This window comes from Tursiops truncatus, chromosome 1, assembly GCF_011762595.2.
Source record: "Tursiops truncatus isolate mTurTru1 chromosome 1, mTurTru1.mat.Y, whole genome shotgun sequence".
NCBI classification, from domain to species: Eukaryota; Metazoa; Chordata; class Mammalia; order Artiodactyla; family Delphinidae; genus Tursiops; species Tursiops truncatus.
The window spans coordinates 48950959-48972542 of record NC_047034.1 but is presented as its reverse complement, the minus strand read 5'-3'; the positions used below and the strand labels follow the sequence as shown (position 1 = coordinate 48972542).

Sequence of the window (21584 nt, the reverse complement as noted above, 5' to 3'; positions counted from 1 at the left end):
GAGCGGAGGGTAGAGGAAGACTATGTCAAGGAGGTCAGGAAGTGCTGAGATTTTATTCTGTAGGCAACAGGCAGCCACTCAGTGATGTTAAGTAGGGAACTCCTGCTTGGGTTCTAGAAAAGCTACACCTGTGCTGCCCAATATGGATGCCACATGTGACTACTGAACCGTGCTAGTGTGACTGTGGAACTAAATTTTAATTAATTTAAATTTAAAAACTGATACGCAATTCAGTTACCGAAAATTTTTGAAGTATATTTGGAACAATTTGGGTATGTGAATCTATTGAATACTTTTTCAACTGTAAGTTTAATGAACTCTAAATACAGATCAAGTGTTCCTGATGGGGCTTCGCTGGTGGCGCAGTGGTTGAGAGTCCGCCTGCCGATGCAGGGGACACGGGTTCGTGCCCCAGTCCGGGAAGATCCCACATGCCGCGGAGCAGCTGGGCCCGTGAGCCATGGCCGCTGAGCCTGCGCGTCCGGAGCCTGTGCTCCGCAACGGGAGAGGCCACAACAGTGAGAAGCCCGTGTACCGCCAAAAAAAAAAAAAAAAAAAAAAAAGTGTTCCTGATGAAAATTTAGCATCCAAATTGAGATGTGCTGTAAGTGAAAAATACACACCAGATTTTGAAGACAGTACAAAAAGGGTAAAATCTTATTTAATAATCTTTAGATTAATCACACGTTGAAATATTTTCACTATACTAGGTTAACGATGACATTAAAATTAACTTCACCTGTTTTTTACTTTTTACTGTGTCTACTAGGAAATGTAAAATGGAATGTGTGGCTCACCCTGCATTCTGGAGAGCACTCATCCAACAGAACCAAGGCAGATGCAAGAGGAAAGAGACTGGAAGCAGGAAGACCAATAAGAGACTCTTCTTGATGAGTCCAGAAGAGACACAGGCCTGAATTATCTAAATGCTCCCCACCTTCGAAACTTAATTCAAGACCTACTACTACCTCCAAAGCTGTTCCAGTCGTAACTGTTCCTAATGAGATGCCTTTCTCTGAACTACTGGGGGAGTTAGTCATCTGTAGGATTCACTTCGGCACTTAAATCATTTCCACCTGTCATTTCTACTTAATTCTGGGGTGAGCTGTTTCTCAGATTAGACTATCAGCTCCTAGGCTAAGTGCCACAATTTAGGCATCTTTAATTTTTCCACTGTGCAGTGCACTTTCAAAACTTTTTTTTTACTTCTTTATTGGAGCATAATTGCTTTACAATGGTGTGTTAGTTTCTGCTTCATAACAAAGTGAATCAGTTATACATATACATATGTTCCCATATCCCTTCCCTCTTGCGTCTCCCTCCCTCCCACCCCTCTAGGCGAGCACCGAGCTGATCTCTCTGTGCTATGCGGCTGCTTCCCACTAGCTATCTACCTTACGTTTGGTAGTGTATATATGTCCATGCCTCTCTCTCTCGCTTTGTCACAGCTTACCCTTCCCGCTCCCCATATCCTCAAGTCCATTCTCTAGTAGGTCTGTGTCTTTATTCCCATCTTACCCCTAGGCTCTTCATGACATTTTTTTCCTTAAATTACATATATATGTGTTAGCATACGGTATTTGTCTTTCTTTCTGACTTACTTCACTCTGTATGACAGACTCTAGGTCTATCCACCTCATTACAGATAGCTCAATTTCGTTTCTTCAAAACTTTTAATAAACAGAACTACATGAATGGCTCTCCATATATTCCGTCACATAATCTGGAGATACTCGTATAGCTAATTTTACTTTTCCTCAGCAGAAGGTTTTGACATCTTAACGACATGAGCTAAAACCATGTAAAAGTCAACCAACACTCCAGGCCAATGTTCCAATAAAGCAGTGATATCTAATCAGTGAGCAAGCCTTGGCAAACTGTACTGGACACTAGCAAGAAAAAAAAAGTCAAGATGGCAGAGCAATTTAGCATTTTCACAAATTCCATTAAAAATCAAACCAAAAATTCTGATATCTATGGCCTCCACTGCCAGAGATAACCTTTGCACCCTTAGCATTAAGAACATTCATTCAAGGGAAAAAACACACAGCTTTCACACTTAAAAATCAACCTCTAGGGCTTCCCTGGTGGCGCAGTGGTTGAGAGTCTGCCTGCCGATGCAGGGGACATGGGTTCGTGCCCCGGTCCGGGAAAATCCCACATGCCGCGGAGCGGCTGGGCCCGTGAGCCATGGCCGCTGGGCCTGCGCGTCCGGAGCCTGTGCTCCGCAACGGGAGAGGCCACAACAGTGAGAGGCCCGCGTACCGCAAAAAAAAACAACCCCTAAAAATGAATCCTTCTAATAAGCAACACATTTTCCAGATAGAGAGCCACATATTACTAATAATCTAAACTCAGCATTTTCCTATCTAAATTAAAGTCAGGTGAAGGAAAATCTTTTTAGGGAAATGTTAAAAAATATATATCTTACTGTATCATTCATAATAAAGTATTTCACCTAAAGTACCACTTAAATTTTCTGAGAGGAACCCTTAAAACACACACACACACACACACACACACACACACTCTCAAGCAACTGGTCAGCTTTTATCCCTACAAAAATAGGAAGCTAGCAGCAACTAGTTTAAAGCAAAGGGACACTTATATGGTTATCAGCACTGATCTTTCCGGAACTTTGCAGTTCTCAGAATTTTAACGTTTGTTTGACATTTTTTAAAAAAGCTGACAAGTTATAACAACAACAGAATCGATCTTTCCTGAATTTGTTTAATGGCTATAAAGCCTATGTAACGGTGCAAATAAAGTTTCTATCTCCAAACGACTGAGCAATCAAAGATGGAGTCACGACAGCTCATAGGGAAAAATAAGTTAAGGCTGTTCTAGTCTGAAAGGCAGAAGAAACGGGGGAAACCTGTCAAATAGCCTGGATGAAATCAGGGAGTTAAAAAGAAACCACTCATTTCCTTTAGCACTGTGGGAAAATCCCGGTGCTAACAGAAAGCTAAGGAAAGTTTGGTTTGGCTGATTTCATTTTGTTTTCCTTCCAATATCATCACTGAGTTTGAACGGCTGCTTTCCTCCCCTCCCATTACTCGGTAAAAACTCCCCCACTGAATTGAGTTGTCTTCCGGAGCCTCGCGCCCCCGCCTCCCAGCCTGCAAACGTGCTCAGACGCCTCTGGGTATGTTGTGGTCTCACTAGTCCGCGGGCCAGCGCTCCGAACTCAATGGACAATGGGAGCTCACCCCCGTGCACGCCAACTACAAAGCTCAGGAGGGCCATTTCCCTTTTCCTGCCCAGATGCTGTTTTTCCCCCTTCGAAGCAGGGCCCCGTTCTCCACTACAGCTGTAGTTTGGTCTGGGACGCCTGTCTCCCTTCCCACCTGCAGAGCTGCTGAACCCCTCCACCCCTCCAAATAAGTTGTAGGGCAGCGCACAGGCCAACGGGGACCCCCTACCCAGGGGCTTAATTGGGGTCACGGGTTTCAAAGTCCAGGTAGGACGGGGAGGGGATGTCTCTGGACGCTTGATCATGGCCCTCAAGGCTAAGTCGTCCCCACTGTCCCCTCGCCAGCCTCTACCTGCCTCCCATCCCCCTACAGCGAGGAGAGCGGGGAGGTGCGGGCAGGCAGCACGACCACCTCCTCCTCCAGTGGAGCCCTCGGCGACACTCACCCTTTCACCACAAAGAAGGGGTCCTCCATGGACATGGCGTCCCGGCCCCCGGCCGCCTCACGCTTGCTCCGCGCACAGCGCGCCCGGCGAACGCTGCCCACCCCACCCGCCTCGCGCGGCCGCCGGCGCCTCGGCCTGAGGGACCCGGAGCCTCTGCGCGCGCAGGCCGGGGTGCACTGGCCCGCCGCGGGCCCAGCACTTGGTCGGCACCGTAGACCGAATCCCTGACTCTGTTGCCCGGCCCCGCGGCCGCCCCCTCCCCCGGCTCCTCCCAGCGCGTCCGGCCGCCTGGCTCCGCCCCCGGGTTGCTCAGCGTCCGCCAGTCACGAACGCCGTCCGCCGCACCACTTCCGCACCCATGCTCACGTGACCAGACCCGGTCCCGCCCCTTGTCGGCGGGGCATGGGCACCTTGTCACAAGACCCTGGAGACGGGGCTCTGGGGGTGGTGGGGGAGGGCGGGTCTTCTCTCGCCTAGACCCTCAGGATTCAAGGGGGAGGAGCTGCTTGTTCCCTTGCGGGAAAGGCTGTCGGGTTTCCTAGATACGCCGTAGTACCTGCTTTGCACAATCCTTTCACCTTTCCTCTACTTTTGATACTTGATTTTTGATAACATGTTGATTTAGAAATCCATCTCGTCCTCGACTTACAATAAAGCGTGCTCGTATACATTATCTGACTATGATAATATTGAACAATGAAGGTCCTTTATGAAGGTCTTACTATATCCAGCAATGCGCTGAAGGCTGTATGTGCATTATCTCAATATTCTTGGGGGGGGGGCGGTATTACCATTCCCATTTAGTAGATGGGAGAATTTCAGAGAGGTTTCAAGATTTCCTGTGCTCACACAACCTAGACAGGGCAGAGCCAGAGAATCTGTGCACTGTCTACCAGACTGGGGTGTGTTTTCTTTTGCTGTGCGTTCTTTTCATACAGCATACGGTGCTTCCCAAGAGAGAGAACTTTTGAGGGACAAAGAAAGGGCCAGGTATAGCAACCTCTTCCAGGCTAAATGGTTCAAAAGCGATTCCAGAAAGCATTTTGGTCAGAACAGTTATCAAACGTATATGCTAGATATGCTGTGGGGTTTTTGAACTTTAATTGCTGATTATCATTGAGCACTTCCTGTATGTCAAGCACTGTGCTAAGTTATTCCGTTGCACTCACAATGAGGTAATTACTGTTGTTATCCCCATTTTACGAGTGAGAAGTCTGAAGCTCTTGGAATGTTAAGTGACTTGCTTAAAGTCACCAGTCTTTTTGGAGATGGGAGAGTGCTCAAAGCCAGACAAACCCTGTTTGAACCTGAGTTCTATTATTCAGTTCCTCATATATAAAACATGGATCATAATATTTAGGTCATGGACTGTTGTGAAGGTTAATTTGAAATGCATGGAAACCCCAAAGCCCCAGCAGAGTGAGGCAGTGAAGTCAGGGAAACCAGTCCAGAAGCTACTGTGGTCATCTAGTCTGAAGGGGTGAAAACCAGACTAGGATGACAGCAATTGTGGGGAGAATCTGATAGATGTTTCCAAGGAAAAACAAAACACCTAGACATGACGAAAGACTGAATAGGGTTAAGGAGGAGAGAGGTGAAAGCCAAAGACTCCAGTCTTCTCTGAGACCCTGGAGGAGCAGTGGAGGTCAGGTATGGGGGAACAAAGAAGCTGTTGGAAGAGAACTGTTTTGGTTCTGAACATATTGAGTTGGGGAACTGAAAAGGGATCATCTTTCATTCATTCAATAAACACACAGAAATCGAGAAGATGAGAGTTGTGATTAAGAGCCATAGTTGCAGACAGATTACCTGAGTTCAAATCCTAATTCTGCTACTTCCTGACTGTTGTGTCTTGGGCAAGCTTAGTCTCTCATTGTCCTCAACTATGAAATGGATACTATAATAACACCTTCCTCATAGAGAGTGTCATCAGGATTAAATGAATCAGTGTCTGAGAAGTGCTTAGAACAGTGCTGGCACGTGTTGTATTCTTACTGTGTGCTAGGCACTGAGGACACAGAGATATACAGGCTTGGTCCTTGACTTCAAGGAGCTCTCAGACTGGTGGGAGAGCCAAGCCAGTTACACAATGTTGCCACAGAAACAACCCAGCCTGGAGACAGTAGGGCAGCCTGGGGGGGGGGGGGGGCGAGCCACAGCAGGGGGCATTGCCGGAATGGAAGGAATGGGACTGTGGCCACAGGAACTAAGGCTGGAAAAGGGCAGGGCCAGTTTATTGGGGGGTCCTTGATTGTGCTGTTAAGAACCGTGGACACTGTACTATAGATCATGGCAGCTGAGGGAATTGACAGGATAATACTGGCATTTGACACAGGTGCAGCAATGGCTGAAAGGTCAGCTAGGAGGTCATCATCCAGAGGAGGGATGAGGGTGTCCTGAAATAAGCTCACTGGAGGACGGAAAGGAGGGATACATTTGAGAAATACTTTAGAGGCAAAATCTGGGGACATGGTGAATTATTATCCCAATCTTTTAAAAGCCCTGAGATACATGTTCTTTCCTGGAACACTCCAGAAGACACTTGCTCTTGTTGGCATCCATTGACTTGGCCATGGCTGTCTACATTTCCCAGCACCAGCCACAGGAAATATCCACATACTGGTCATGTTTTCTCTCTTTGCCTTAGTTGTTACCATCACCTCCACCCTTATCTACACACTGGATTAAAATAAACCAATTTTAGTCAATCTATATATCCAACACAAGGAAATGACTAAAAATTTATGGGACATTCATCTGATGGTCACTAAAACTGTTTAAAAGTGTGTAATGACGTGTATTGAAAGCAAGACAATATTGTATATATATGATTTCAATTCTGTTCATTTTTATATATAGAAACAGTTTTATGCATAGAAATTTTTTATACATAAGAAAAAGAAAATGTACTTAAAGTTTGGCTGTTTTCTACAATGGACTATTTACTTGGATAATCAGAAATATAAAAAGTAAAAAAGAAAAGAAAAATTGAAGAAAGATAAGTGAGAAAGCCAAGTGACGACATATGCAAAAGTACATCAAAGGTTAGCAATTTTAAATCCTTTTTAGAATAACTCAAGTTAGAAGTGTATGAATGAATGGATATTAGTGAGTACTAAAAGTTAAAATACTCTATTGGAATTCAGTGAACTTCTTGACATAACAGTGAATTTGAACCATCGTAGAAGGGCAGGTATGACTTTACCCTCCTCTATGAATTTGTTAGTGCACAGGGGAGGAAAAATCACAATTTCTCTTGGTAAACTAGTGAATAACGATAATAGTAATAGCAATTGCTAGCATTTACTTACTATGTAAGTTTGTGCTAAGCAACATACACTGTGCTAAGCAATATACACTGTGCTAAGTAATATACACTATGCTAAGTAACATACATGCATACTCTTCAGAAGTGGCTCCAAAATTTCTACATGGGGCAGGTTTTAGAATGTAACTTGTTTGGACAACAGGGCTAGGAGGCTTGAACTGAGGTTGCATGGCAGACCCACTGTATTTTCTTAAATTTGGGGTTTATTTGGGACCATGATTATATGTGCATGATAGTGGTGCTCTAAAGTCCCAAGTGAAAAGTCACCTCTTGGTTCCACCACTGCTGATTTCATTGAATCCTCACAACAGCTCTGCTTCTTATCCCCATTTTCCACAAGAAATCTGAGGCTTAGAGAGGTTAATAATTTGCCCAAGGTCTCATAGGCAGGCAGTGAGAGCCCTATTTGAAAATAAGTTTGTCTGACTCCTAAACCCATGTTCTTTGTTACAGTACTCTCCTGCCGATTTGTATAAGGGCTAGCCTTGCCCCAAAATTGGTGAATGGATTTTTTTTTTTTTGCGGTACGTGGGCCTCTCACTGTTGTGGCCTCTCCCATCGTGGAGCACAGGCTCCAGGAAGCCCTGGTGAATGGATTTTACCTAAGCACAGAAAGTGGCTCAAATCAGATTTCACAGACATGCATGTGCACATAAGCACACACACACACACACACACACACACACACACACACACACTCACACACACACTCACACACACCCCTACTGAATTTTTTAAAACAGCCCAGAGGAAACTACTTATTGAACATGATAAAAAAAATTACGGTATATTGAAAACAATATATTTAACAAATAAGACCCTTTTGCTAACTTAATAATTTGTCTTTTGGTTTTTGAGGATGACTTGTTCCATTTGCAAATGGGTCAGATTCTTCAGAAGGGCCTTAAGATATATATAATAAAGCAGGTATTAAAAAGCCAAAGACATAATTAGAGGGATCCGTAGTAAACAAGATAAACACAAGCCACTCTGAAAAATACAACTTGAGATTCAAGGATAGTCAGCTGCTCAGAGGTAGAGCTAGTTCCCAAGGAGCGTGCACAGGATGCTCCCCACTTCAATGCTTCCCAGCTTAGTCGAGCAGTCTTCACTTGTCCTTTAAGATCTTGACTGTTATCAAATCTATTTATTTAAAAACTTAAGGACTATTAAAGCTATACCATAAAAAATGCATGTTGGGGCTTCCCTGGTGGCGCAGTTGTTGAGAGTCCGCCTGCCGATGCAGGGGACACGGGTTCGTGCCCCGGTCCGGGAAGATCCCACGTGCCGCGGAGCGGCTGGGCCCGTGAGCCATGGCCGCTGAGCCTGCGCGTCCGGAGCCTGTGCTCCGCAACGGGAGAGGCGCCAACAGTGAGAGGCCCGCGTACCAAAAAAAAAAAAAAATTGCACGTTGGTATTGGGAAATTGTTAAGTGAAAAATAAATTACCAAATAATGTTAGGATGTGAAACCTTGTTTTGGTAAAATGAACCTCCCAAAGTGTGTTTGTATATGTATATAGTCATAGCAAAAGCACTGAAAAGACACATACTAAAATGTTAACAGTGGCTTTCTCTGAGGAGTGATTTTTATCTTAGTACTCTGAGTTTTTGGTGTATTTTGAAGTTTTCTGGATTTTGTTTGTTTGTTTCTTATTTATTATTATTATTATTTTATTTATTTATTTTTGGCCACTCAGCCCAGCTTGTGAGATCATACTTCCCAAACCAGGGATTGAACCGGGGCCTCAGGAGTGAAAGGGCTGAGTCCTAACCACTGGACTGCCAGGGAATTCCCTTCTGGATGGTTTTTGCTAATTTGCACTTAAGATAATATGACTTTAAAAAGTGTGGTCATCATGCCCACTTTTTAATGTAAATGCTGCAGACTGCAGTACAGTATGCAGTTTTGGAACAAGATACGAACAGAAATTCAAAGGAACAAATAAATACACTGCCATGGAACTCCAGCGCTAGTGAGAGATCTCTGGGACTACTGGGGTCTCTGGGAGTGGCACAAGAGTTAAGGGAAGAACAAAGAAGTGAAAGAGGAAAGAAAGGAAGAAAGAAATACAAAGATCTGAGAAGAGAAGGTGCTAGGAGATGCTGAGAAGGTGTCAAATATTAATTTCATTATTGTCTTCTTTTTTTCTTTTGGGAAATGGAAGATGTATAGTTTCCTGTTGCTGCTATAACAAAATTACTACAAACTAAGTGCCCTAAAACATGATAAATTTATTCTCTTATAATTCTGGGGGTCAGAAGTCCAAAAGTGGGTCTCATGGGCTAAAATTAACGTGATGGCAGGATAGCACAGGGAGATCAGCTCGGTGCTTTGTGACCACCTAGAGAGGTGGGATAGGCAGGGTGGGAGGGAGACGTAAGAGGGAGGGGATATGGGGATATATGTATACGTATAGCTGATTCAATTTGTTATAAAGCAGAAACTAACACACCACTGTAAAGCAATTATACTCCAATAAAGATGTTAAAATAAATAAATAAATAAATAAAGTGATGGCAGGGTTGCATTTCTTCTGGAGGCTCTAGTGGAGAATCTGTTCCTTCTGTTTCCAGTTCTAGACACTGTTTGCCTCCCTCTTATAAGATCCTTGTGATTGGACCCACCAGATAAGCCTGGATAATCTCCGCATCTCATGATTTTTAATTTAATCTTATCTGCTAAGTCCCTTTTGCCACGTAAGGTAAGATATTCACACGTTCTAGAGATTGGGATGTGGAGATCTTTGGGGTGAGGATGGGGGCATTATTCAGCCTGCTGCAGAAGGAAACTAGTATGTTCTCCTACCTATCTGGTACATTGTAAACAGAGCCTCATCTAATTCTTCAACAAGCCTTGTGAAATATATGCCAGGATTTGTTTCTGAAGTTGAGGAAACTGAGCCTCAGCACAATTTGGGATTCTGCGCAAGGTCCAGTAGCCGGGATGCGAGCCCCGGTCCCTGAGCCGGAGCTGAAGCCAGCCTGCCTGGTGGCCTTGCCTCCACTCATCTCTCCCACTTACCCCTACTTCCTCTTTCTTGTCTGGGCCTGTCCTCCAACTCCCTGAACAAGCTTAAGCTTCTGTCTCCCAACTCCTCTGTGCTCTCGTGATGACAATGCAGCCGTGGCTTGGCGCTGAGGTTTGCTAATCAAGCAAGCCAAGCTAGCTGCCCCTCAGAATCTTCTTTTAGGCTTTTTTCTACCTCTCCTTTATTCAACGAGCATTTTTTTGAGCTATTGGGCTGGGTGCTAGAGCAGCAGGGAAGATAGGCCTAAGCTAAAAATGTCAGGACAGTCTACATGATACATATTATATCAGACACAAGGACTGAAGCATTATAGGAAGCCAGGGCAAGTCCTGGGAACTTTGTGTGACTCTTTCTCATGGACCTTGGGAGAACTCTAAGCTCCAGGGAATAAGCAAAGACTTCTTTTTATTTTGAGCCTCCTGGGGGACCAGATATGATTACTCTTTGTGTTCCTTGTGTCTTTCCCATAATTGTGTTCCATAAATATTCGAAAGTTGGGAACAGGGTCAAGACAGGAACAGCAAAAAGCAAGCAGTGTCTGAGACCAACAAAGGTTTAAAGGCCACTGCCGAAAGCAGGCAGTGCTTTTGTTTTCCCTCTCTCTCTCTATTCTACCTAGCATCTGATGACACTAACTATTTCCCCTGTTTTTACTGGGAGAGAACGCTGAGTGTCACTCAGTTGCTGAATCACTCAAGAGCCGGTAGAGTATAGGTTCTTGAAAGATCAGCAGGGACCTGTCAGTGTTTTGGTTAAAAGAATCGGAAAGAGAAGGATTCTAGAGGGGCTGATGGTGCTCCTGTTACCTCTCATCATTGCATTAGCAGTGATGCACAGTGATGCTCGTGAGCACCCCAAGTTCTCTTTGCTCTGAACTCCTCAGCCGAGGCAGCCTCAGGGAAAGAGCTTGTCTTCCTAAAACTTCTGGTGAGATGATTAAGAAGCCAGGGGCAGAAAATTGTGTTTATTAAACCCCGGACTTGTCAGAGGGTTGGACTAGCTGTACAGTTTTCCAGTTCACGTGTGTAGGATTTTGATGTCACCTGCCTTCTGAGGGGTTGGAAGCCATTCCGGAAAGACCCTCTGGGTAACTTCCTCACTTCCTACTTCCCTTCTGAGCATTGCTCCCTTTCTTTTCTGTTCATGTCTTTTCTTTTACTTTTGTTTTTCCTCTCTACTAGCTTGGTAAGTCTCATGAGGATGTGGTCAGAGTTTCAGGGCCATTAAACAGTTGAGCAGATCCATTGTTCAGGTTTACTTGTTTTTCCTCTTCACCACAATCCCAACCTGTAACACAAGATCCCAGAAAGATAAAACCGTGGTTCTGGACTTGTTTACTACGTGTAAGAGACATCAACTGAGTAGAAGGAGTTTTTCATTGTTTAGGGAGCCTATGTTACTGGGGAAGCAGTTGCTTTCTGTTGCCTGCAATACACCAAAAGACCTGTGGGCTGGAAGCACCAGGCTTCTCTGCCCTAAGCAACTGCTTTCCCAGCGAGGGGCCAGCACTCCCAGATGGCTGCCGGGCAATGTCTCCATCTCAGTCTGGGCCACCACCATAGGCAGTGATTCACGAGCATGACAGGAAGGAGCTCTTTCAAATCATCTGTGTGTTAATTATACAAATGTTGGTTGATGACCTACTGTGTGACAGCACTTTTGGGGACATGACCATGAACAAGACAGACAAAGGTCCTGCTTCTATAGAAACTTAATCCAGAAAAAGTCCTACCGTTCAAGTCAGAAATGGGAAAGATTGAGGGTGAGGGTAAGAGACAGAGGATAAAAAGAGGAAAGGAGTGATATTTCTAGAATGTAAAAAGCCTATATATTACCTGTATTTAATCCTCAAAGAACTCTCTAATAATATGACCACAGTATCCCCTAAACATAATCTTTCATGTAATGGTCTAACTGACCCTTGTGGCAGGCTAAGAAAATATTCCCATTTCCAGATGAGGAGACCCAGGCCTAGAGAGGTGGACTCAGCTCACATAACGAGCAGAGTCTGAAGTACATGCAGGTCTTTTAGCCTACAGTCCGGGGCTTTTCCACAATATCACAGCACCTCTGGATGTGGACGCTTGGCACTTTGATAATAGGTGGAATGAGAAATAGAACCAGTCATATATAAAGGGCAGGGAAGGTCGCTTTGTGCTGGCTATTCTCCTTTTGACTCCTTCCACTCCATCCTTCTCTGGCCTGTCTTGTGCCCTGGGAGGCTGACTGCTACAGAAGGCATCACCCAGTCTCTCTTGCAGGCTGATTTCTGTTCGGGTTCACCCAATGGGAGATGCTGAAAGGAGAGCAGTCACAGAGGAAAGAGAGGTTGGGGTATTTCCTTCTTCCTCTTTCCCCACTTTGTTTAATGTTTCTGGCAGTAGCTGTGTCCCTCTGCAATACAGTTTTCTCTGAACAGCCCTTTCTTCATGGTTCTAGCTCCCATGAGGCCTCAGGAGCACTATTCGCTCCTCCAGTCTCTACAGCCCTAAGGGTGGTAATGGCTTCCTATAGTTGTTAGCTTATGGGTGCCCTATTATCCCTCATCTGTTCCTGTAACTTTGCTCATACCTCTGCGTGAAGTCCCTTCATTAACGTTTCTTCATGTGACTCAGCTGGGATGAAGGTTGTTACCTGCCACGATCCTGACTGAGTGTTCTGAGCATTGAGGGATGCTGACAGGGAAGGGAAACAGGGTTATGAAAAAGGTCTTGGTCTACTTGATATTTGGGCCTAATGCTAGCCCTGAGTAGGAGCTTCTAGGCATGGAAACGCAGGGAGGAGATACCAGAGTGTATGGGGTTCACAGCTCAATGACAAGATCTCTCCAACATCACTTCCAGTGTGTTGATTTCACTGACTCCATGGCCTGCAGTAGACTGTGCTTTCCTTTGTACTTCCATAGCTCCTGCTCACAGCTCTATAACTTTCTATTTACCAAAATCTTTCCTTCAAGCCTCTCCTCAAAGGCAGGAAGAGAGATCTTCTCATTTTTCTCTTCTTTATTTTCCTCGTACTTCCTAGTGACCAATAGGCACCTAATAAATGCCTCCTGGAATTTATGTTCCAAGGTGACGTCCCTAAGAAATTGAAGTGATCTGGCCGTGTGCCATAGAGAACTTGGTCAGCAATAATGACTAAATTCACAACTGTGGTTTATTCTAGTTGCAGAATTTGTACGAAAAAGAAAGGTGTTTCATGCTTTACAGCTCCTCCTGTTCTTCATTTCAGCCTGTGGGAGACGGTGAGCTGGTGACGTGGGTGGGTGTCATCAGGGCGGGGGCATGCGTGGGATCTCTCTTGCAGAGGCATATGTGGTTTGTGTGTTTCATCCTGAAAAAGCCAAGGTCAGTCTCTTGATATTACTCATAACTCTATGGATATTTCAATCTGCTATATCAATCTGCTTCATGAATGATGAAGTCCTTCACAGACAAGGAGTAATGATGGATAAGTCCCCTGAACTGTCAACTGGGCTAGCATTAGAAGACAGATTTGCAAATTATCCGCCTAGAAATGACCTTGAGTTCCAAGAGTTAACATGAGAAAATATGGGCATTTGCTATAGACATTATTAGACTTCAATCTGTTTCCATGGAGCTGTTGCCAAGGCACATGCAGTAGAAATTTCTCCAAGATACTGTTTTACTCCCTTAAGGCCTTCTTGGTTGACATTGAATCTATCTAAATCTGAGAAATGCAACTAATTTGTAGATTTTCTTCTGACTAGTTGCAATATTTGTCTATTCTCACTAAAACGCATTGACCTCAGTCATCCTGTTACCCCAGAAGGATTGCCAAGGACTCGAAGGAAGGGGCCTAGGTTAAAGATCAAACAAGTGGCTCTTCAAACACTTGAAACCCAAATTGAGACAGATGACAGAGGACATTCTTTCTGACAGCCAAATTTATATTTATTATGGAAAACCCTTCAAGAGTATAAGTACCAAATCACATTTTGTTACAACTTCAATGAATCATTTAAAAAGAATGAAATTCATAAAAATGTAATTCTTCTGGGAAATAGGAGAACATATGGTCGTCATTGTATACAGAGAGTACTGGGGAAAAAAAACCCACCAGGGTACATTCATTCATTCTCCAGAGCTCTACATGGCCCACAGTGATCTCCTTGCTATTCCTCAAATACATGGAACAGGCAACTTCCTTGAGGACTCCGGCTTGTTGTTCCGTCTGAAAGGTTCTTCTCCTATGACTCACTTCCTCACTTCATTCACATCTCTGCTCAGATGCCACCTGCTCGGAAGGCCTTTCCTGGTCCCTCTACCTAAAAGGTCAGCCCTCTTCACACTCTACCTCCTTTCCTTGCTTTTTTCCCTTTTTCTTTTTTAAATTTGTTTTTCTCTTTTTGAACTTTTTTCTTTTTTTCCCTTTTACTTTATTATTATTTGTGTGTGTGTGTTTATTTCCTTTCCCCGCTTTATTACTCTTCACAACTCTTATCAGCAGCTGATCCTGTATTATATCTTCACCTACTGCAGGTCTTCCTTCTAGAAAGGAGCTCAGAGGGCTGGGATTTGATGTGTTCATTGCCGTATCCCTAGCAGCTAGGACTGTGCCTACTGGAAGTTCAGAAAAGGATAAAACTTAAAAGAGACATTGGTAACCTCCAAAGGGTAGCCTCAAAAGAGTAGCTAAAGAGTCAAACTGTCACATTCAGCACTTCCGGGCCCTCGATGACTTCCTGTAGTGAGAGGAGTTGTTAGGAGAGGGACTGGCAGTACTTGATGCATATAGAACTACCTATATCACTGCATAGTTTGAGAAGTGTCCAAAGGCCCTCTTAACTAAAAATATCACCCTCCACTTCTCCCCCTCATTCCCAGGATGCCTGAAATTCCAGAGAGTAGTTCCCAGGAATCATAATCATTTTGACTGCATTAAGGCATCGGGCTACTTGGGAGGGTCAACAGATATTTGGGACTTTGTCGAACTGGATATTCAGTTGGGACCCACAGCCAATTGTAGGAAGGTCTGGAGCCGGGGTCCCCAGGGACTGGGAAATCCAGGACAGTGAGTCATCCTTGACACAAGGGGGCGGGAGAGAGCAACAGTGATCTGGGTGAGAACCCTGAAACAGCCTGGGATGGGGAAGTGCCTCTGCTTCGGATCAGCTGGGCAGTCTAAGGCAAAGGGGCTTCTAGCCTGAGAGGTCAGAGTGTAATTCCTGGGTCCACCACTTATGGATTCTAAGGATGATCTTGGGCAATTTTCTTCAACTCTCTGCACCCATGGTCCACCTGTAAAATGGGAATTTTAAGACCTTTAAGACTCAAAAGGTTGCAGTGAGGAATAAATGTAACTCATGCTTACCAGAGGCTTAGCATGGTAACTAACACATGGCGGCATGTGCTCAAGAAGTAAGTGCGGTTCTGAGGGTTATGATTCAGATTTTGCTGCCCTCCATGGCTCGCAGAAGGCCTAACTTCACAGCAGGTTTTCTACCTCCTCCTTGTGGATCCCTTTGTGTGAGAGCAGGATCTCTCTCCTAGCTGCTGGAACACCCCATTGGTACCTCTTTTGTGGCACTTAACTGCCTGCTGCCATGTGTTTGCCCCTGTGGAGGAATACCTGAAAACACTTTATCAATTATTTTATAATCTAGTGTTTCACAGCCTTTTGTCAAAACGGTCCAACTAGTTAATCAACAGGTTAAAGGGAACATAATATAGGATGTAAAGTCACCACTGCATTTGGTCTAATTGCTGTTCGGTTGTGTTGTTCAGGATTTTCAGCAATGCCTATCACAGGCTATTGGGACAGAGCAGCGAACGCTCTTTGAGAAGCAACTTGACTGGCCTGGACAGAAGACCAAATTCAAAATTGTAGAGTTCAGTTCAATGAGTGGATTGATGTTCATGGAAAGGGAGAGAGAAACCTAATTTCATAATTATTGCAGCAAGAAGAATCAGAAGGTTAGATTGAATCATATGAAATTGCCATGTTGGTAGATCAAAAATGGCCAAGTACAGGTCTTTTCAAATGATACAACCTTCACAGTTCTTGTAGAAATCGAATCATCCAGGCAACATATCCATAGGCTATAACTTATGACAAGGTCTAATGCGACATGAGAGAAAGGGTACCATGGACTTTCCCCTATTTTTTCTGTGACTCAACATCTGTCAACCAACTTCCCATCACAGCTGAGGTAGCATTTTGGAAGCCCAACTGAGGAGCAAGTGTGACTCATACCTGTGGACGCACCAGATGGGTAATTGTATCCATGGCAAACGAAGGGGAGAGGGCTGTGATGTTCTGGAGCAGAGCCACGGCTGCATGAGGCTGGACGGGCAGATGACCGGCAGATGGAGGCCAGCCTTTTGGGGCAGAGCAGCCTTTGAAGTCAGGGCTGGCTAGTGGAGAAAAACTGCTCCCAAACCAGGAATAAGACTGAGATTGAGGTTGGAGAAAAGGGCATTAGTATTGGCAGCAGACCATGTGCCTCTCTATTTACGTCTTATAAACTCTGGATAATGCAAATCTTTATGAAGTTACATTTTTATAAGAAAGTGAAATTACATGAATTGTAAATATTATGTATGGAGATAATGTCAGTGATGCTCATTTAGAATAAATCCTCCCATTCATTGAGCAGTAATGCCCCAAGTTGGTAATACTTTTTTTTTTTTTTTTTGCTTGTTGGCATCTACTAGGCATGTAGACCCCAGATGTCATAAAACGAAATACAGATTCCAAGGGAAGTTCTACACGTCGATAACACAGTCCCTTCTTAAATCCTTTCTTCCTTGCTCTCTCCCATTCTTTGCCTGGAATTTGATTTCTATGAGGTTTTTGCTATCAGTAACTGTGGAAGCCATTCCTAGCTATGTCTTTGCCCCTCATCCCTTCAGCTCCAGCCGCAGGCCTTATTGCTGCTGGAGTGTGCCAGCTTGACCTCTCTTCAGGGCCTTTGTACAGGCCCCCCTGCCTGTACTGCGGTCCCCACATGTCTGCCTGGCTCCCTCACTCCCTGCAGGTACTTGTTCAGAAGTCTCCTTCTCGGAGCGGTCTTCCCTAAGTATTGATGTTTAGAATTATATTGCTTAGTCCTCTTTGCAAATTTTTCTCCATTGCACATTTTTTTTTGAATTTTATTTTATTTTTTTATACAGCAGGTTCTTATTAGTTATCCATTTTATACACATTAGTGTATATATGTCAATCCCAATCTCCCAATTCATCACACCACCGCCACCACCACCCCGCCGCTTTCCCCCCTTGGTGTCCATACATTTGTTCTCTACATCTGTGTCTCTATTTCTGCCCTGCAAACCAGTTCATCTGTGCTATTTTTCTAGGTTCCACGTATATGCGTTAATATACAATATTTGTCTTTCTCTTTCTGACTTACTTCACTCTGTATGACAGTCTCTAGACCCATTGCACTTTTTAAACAACATGTTATATGTATTTATTTTATATTGTCTGCCTTCCTCCTCTCCTCCCGTTAGGATGTAGGCTCCAGAAGGGCAGACATTTTTATCTGTTTTGTCTGTGGTCTGCTCAGGGCCTGGAACAGCGCCTGGCACAGAGGCGGTACTCACATGTTTGTTGACTACTCAGATGGAGACTAAAAAAGTGTGAGAACTAATGTTCCTGACTTGCTCTTCCTTTAGCCTCCGCCTTAAAACAGTTGTACATCTGCAAAACCTTTCTAGAGGTGGAGAAATAGAACCGTTTGCAAAATCGGTTGCAGATTCACCCATATTACACCTTTTGCAGACTCCAGGCTGGATGTAAATTAGATTTCAGCTCTGCTCCCTTTATGAAAAGTATTTTTTAAAGTATAAGCTCCTGGGAATTCCCTGGTGGTCCAGTGGTTAGGACTCGGTGCTCTCACTGCTGGGGCCCCAGGTTGGATCCTTGGTCAGGGAACTAAGATCCCACAAGCTGTGTGGTGAGGCCAAAATAATTTTTTTTAATTAAGTTCAAGTTAAATAGATTCATACTCATTCCAGCATACTTAATTGCTTTGAAGCAGAGAAATAAAGTGCCTTGCCAACAATTTAATTCACAAATATTTACAAAGCACCTACCATGGGCTAGGCTCCCTATGCTAGGCCTTGTAGGAAATACAGAGGGAAGAAAGTAAGTCCCAGTTCTTTTTTATTTTTTTAAAGCTTTTTCTTGTATTTATTTATTTATTTTTGGCTGCATCGGGTCTTAGTTGTGGCATGTGGGGCGGGAATCTTTTTGTTGCGGCGCACAGGCTTCTCTCTAGTTGTGGTGCGTGGGCTCAGTAGTTGCGGTGTGCAGGCTTAGTTGCCCTGAGGTATGTGGGATCTTAGTTCCCCAACCAGGGATGGAACCTGTGTCCCCTGCATTGGAAGGTGGATTCTTAACCACTGAACCACCAGGGAAGTCCTGTCCCAGTTCTTAAGTACCTTAGGATTGAGAAGAGGGTAGGAAGTGAACAAAGACAAAGAGAATAGAAGGCAGAATATGGCAGCTGTCGTTCTGGGGATAGAATTTGTGCTTCTGCTTTACCCTGGCTCTTGTCTTCATAAGAACCAAGACTTCTATGATTATCTTATGTCCAACCTCAGAGGTTTCCACTGTGCTGCCTCCCTACCCACACAGGAAGGGAAAGGGGTGGGATATAAAAGGTCAACGCAGTGCAGAGGGGCACTGGGACCCTTATGCTCTGCCCAGGCCTGGGGGAGACCAGCCTCCATCTTGCCCAGCACCGCAGCTGACATGCAGGATACAACCTCCAGGGAGGGCCCACGGGGCAGGGGTGCCTGCCCTGAACCCTGGGGTGATATCCCAGGATATTTCTGGCTCCCACATATCTCTCCCTTCTCCACTGCACTAAAAACTTTGTCAGTTAGTTGTTCCCAATATAGGATAACTCCCAAGGAGGGAATTATCATACTCCTTTTGTATGCAGTAGGTACTCTGCAGATATCTGTAGATCAATGGGCTTACATCACAGGAAACTCCTGGCGACTCAGTGATGCCATGGCAGGCCTGTGCAGTGATGTATTCTGGGGTAGAAGATGTTTCCAGTCATGCCCCCTGTCACGTCACCTGGGCACCCACCTCCGCATCCCCACGTCAACCCCTCCCTTCCTGCCTGCATGTGTATTCCCGGGTTTCCACACTTACCAGAGAATGATTGGCTGTGAGTTACTGGAGGATGGAAACACCACGGGGTTTCTCCAATATGCATATGACGGACAGGATTTCATTATCTTCGGTAAAGATACCCTCTCCTGGATAGCTATGGGTAATGTGGCTCACATCACCAAGCGGGCATGGGAGGCCAGTCAGCATGAGCTACAATATCAAAAGAATTGGCTGGAAGAAGAATGTATTGCCTGGTTAAAGAGATTTCTGGAGTATGGGAAAGGTACCCTACAAAGGACAGATAAAGAGGAGGGAGAACACCTTGTCCTCATATCCTCAGAACCCATGGTTTTATACGTAACTTCCTCTCATCTAAGTTATAGCGACCCGATTCTGAAATCCATTTTGTTACTATCATGGTCTGTAACGCTCCATGAAAACTTTCCCTAGTTACTTTTTATCAGCATTTTGACGACATTCAGCAGTTCTTGTGGGCTCTAGAGTGCAGGCTCAGTAGTTATGGCACATGGGCTTAGTTGCTCTACTGCATGTGGGATCTTCCTGGATCAGGGCTCGAACCTGTGTCCCCTGCACTGGCAGGTGGATTCTTAACCACTGCACCACCAGATAAGCCCCAACCATCTTAATTTTAATGGTTGCAGGTAACAGAAAACTACTCAAACTGGCTTTAGCACAAAGAATTTGTTGTTGTTGGCAAACCAGGGTTCTGGGTCATTCTTGGTTTTAGATGTTTCCTACAAAGAAGAAAATTAATTGGGAAATGCAGTTGCTGAGTACTCAGTACATAAGATACTTCTGTTTAACTTGAACTTCTTCTTCTTAGAGCCCCCACTGGTCAGAGTATGTCCACATGGTTCTTCAGGGTTCCCAGGGTAGAGACGGGTCTGTGGCTGTCTGCGGAGTGAGACTGAGGACAGGGGGTGAGCAGGAAGCATGGATCACTGCGTGCTTTAGAATGCGTCTGTTCAATCAGAGGTTCTCTCACTTTTCGGTCTCAAGCCTCCTTTATACTCTTGAAAAAATTATTGAGTAACCCAAAGAGCTTTTGTTTACTTAGGTTATATCTGTTTCTATCTACTGTATTACAAACTAAACATTAAAAAAAAATTAAACACTAGAAAACACAAGCACATATTCCATTTGCTATCAGAGTGATGATGTCATTTCATATCATGTGGCCTCTAGAAAACTCCACCGTGCCCATGTGAGACGGAGGTTTAAAAAAAGCGGGGGGGGGGAGATCATGAATTAGATCTCATGGACACCTTGATTGGGTCTTGAGGACCTTTGGGGCATTCGGACCATACTTTGGGAGCTGCTGTTCCTCTGTTTTAGACTATTCTCCACGGAGCTGTGAAGTAAGAAGTGACAGTACGAAAAATAGTGTCGGGCTTCCCAATGATCGCAGGTACAAAAGTTCCCAAACGTTAACATAGAAGAGGAGGAGCACTTGTGGATTTTCCCTCATTTGCTTTGCTTTTAGAATCAGAAACTATGCTTCTGGCGATGAAAGCTGTTGGGTTCATCGTCCCCACCACTGTCCTGTCTGGAGTTGGTGTCGTAGCCTGGCAAAGGAAGCCCTGAGGTGAAAGGCCTGTGGAAGGATCCTAGGAGTTGACAGACTGTCTCTCCACAGCTCCAATGAGTTTTATTTTCTGCACCTGCCACTCTAAGCTCCATTTAGAAATGGGTTGGGCCTCACTTTGCAATCACAGGACCTAGAACGCCCCTCTCACCATATAGGGAACACACACCACGGATGATGCTTGTAAGGAGAGTGGTCTGTTCCATAGGTGCTGCCTGACATCGACAAAGTAGTACAGTTCCTGTCCAGGTGGACAGTCCTCCTAGAAGTTGGGTCAGAGAAGATACAGTGACATTGGTTTTTTTTTTTCCAAGTGATATTGTTATGATTAATTACTATCAACTTTTGAGGGAATTTTGTCCTTGGTTTCAAAACTTCAGTAAATTTTCCCATTTTGACAAACATTATTCTGCTTCAATCATATGAGAGTCACTTTTCTTCTAAATTCATCTTTCAACCCATGAAACGTGGAAGAGATACCTTTGGAGAATGGAATTCAGGGTAAGAAAAAGGGGAAGGAGAAATGGGAGAGATATAGGCTCTCAGTACCTTGGGGAAAAAACTTCATTCATTCAGTAAACATGTCTTAAATGCCTACTCTGTTCTAAGCACTGTATTAAATGCTGGGATATAGCAATGCAAAAGACAGACATGATGCCTGTTAGAGAGCTTACAGTCTAGTTTTGTAAGGTCATTCCCCACCTCTGGCCTCACTAGGTGCTCAAGTTGATCACAGCATAATATTGATGAGTCCTGGATAATGGGTTTGAAGCCAGTGTGGGCCAGGAATTTGGCTTTGTTTCATAGCCACAGACTTAAACCTCGATTCAGGTGATACCATGCAAAGCATGTTATTAGTTCAAAGTAAAACCAACCCTCTACTAGAAA

At 44.5% G+C, this 21584-nt stretch overlaps 2 protein-coding genes across 2 annotated transcripts in view; one reads left to right on the top strand and one right to left on the bottom strand.

The window, feature by feature from the left end:
* STX6 (syntaxin 6) overlaps positions 1–3888 on the bottom strand; it is a 49583-nt gene extending 45695 nt beyond the window's left edge. The window contains exon 1 of the mRNA XM_073803663.1: positions 3640–3888. Within this exon, the coding sequence (XP_073659764.1) occupies positions 3640–3674 (35 nt within the window). The 5' untranslated portion in view covers positions 3675–3888. The remainder of the gene's footprint in view (positions 1–3639) is intronic.
* Positions 3889–10787: 6899 nt separating this feature from the next.
* On the top strand, positions 10788–20695 carry LOC101327546 (major histocompatibility complex class I-related gene protein). Its single transcript, XM_033858190.1, has 4 exons — positions 10788–10842; positions 19116–19447; positions 19935–19983; positions 20595–20695. Exons 1-4 carry the CDS (start codon positions 10788–10790, stop codon positions 20693–20695), a joined length of 537 nt encoding a protein of 178 aa, XP_033714081.1.
* Positions 20696–21584: the final 889 nt, after the last annotated feature.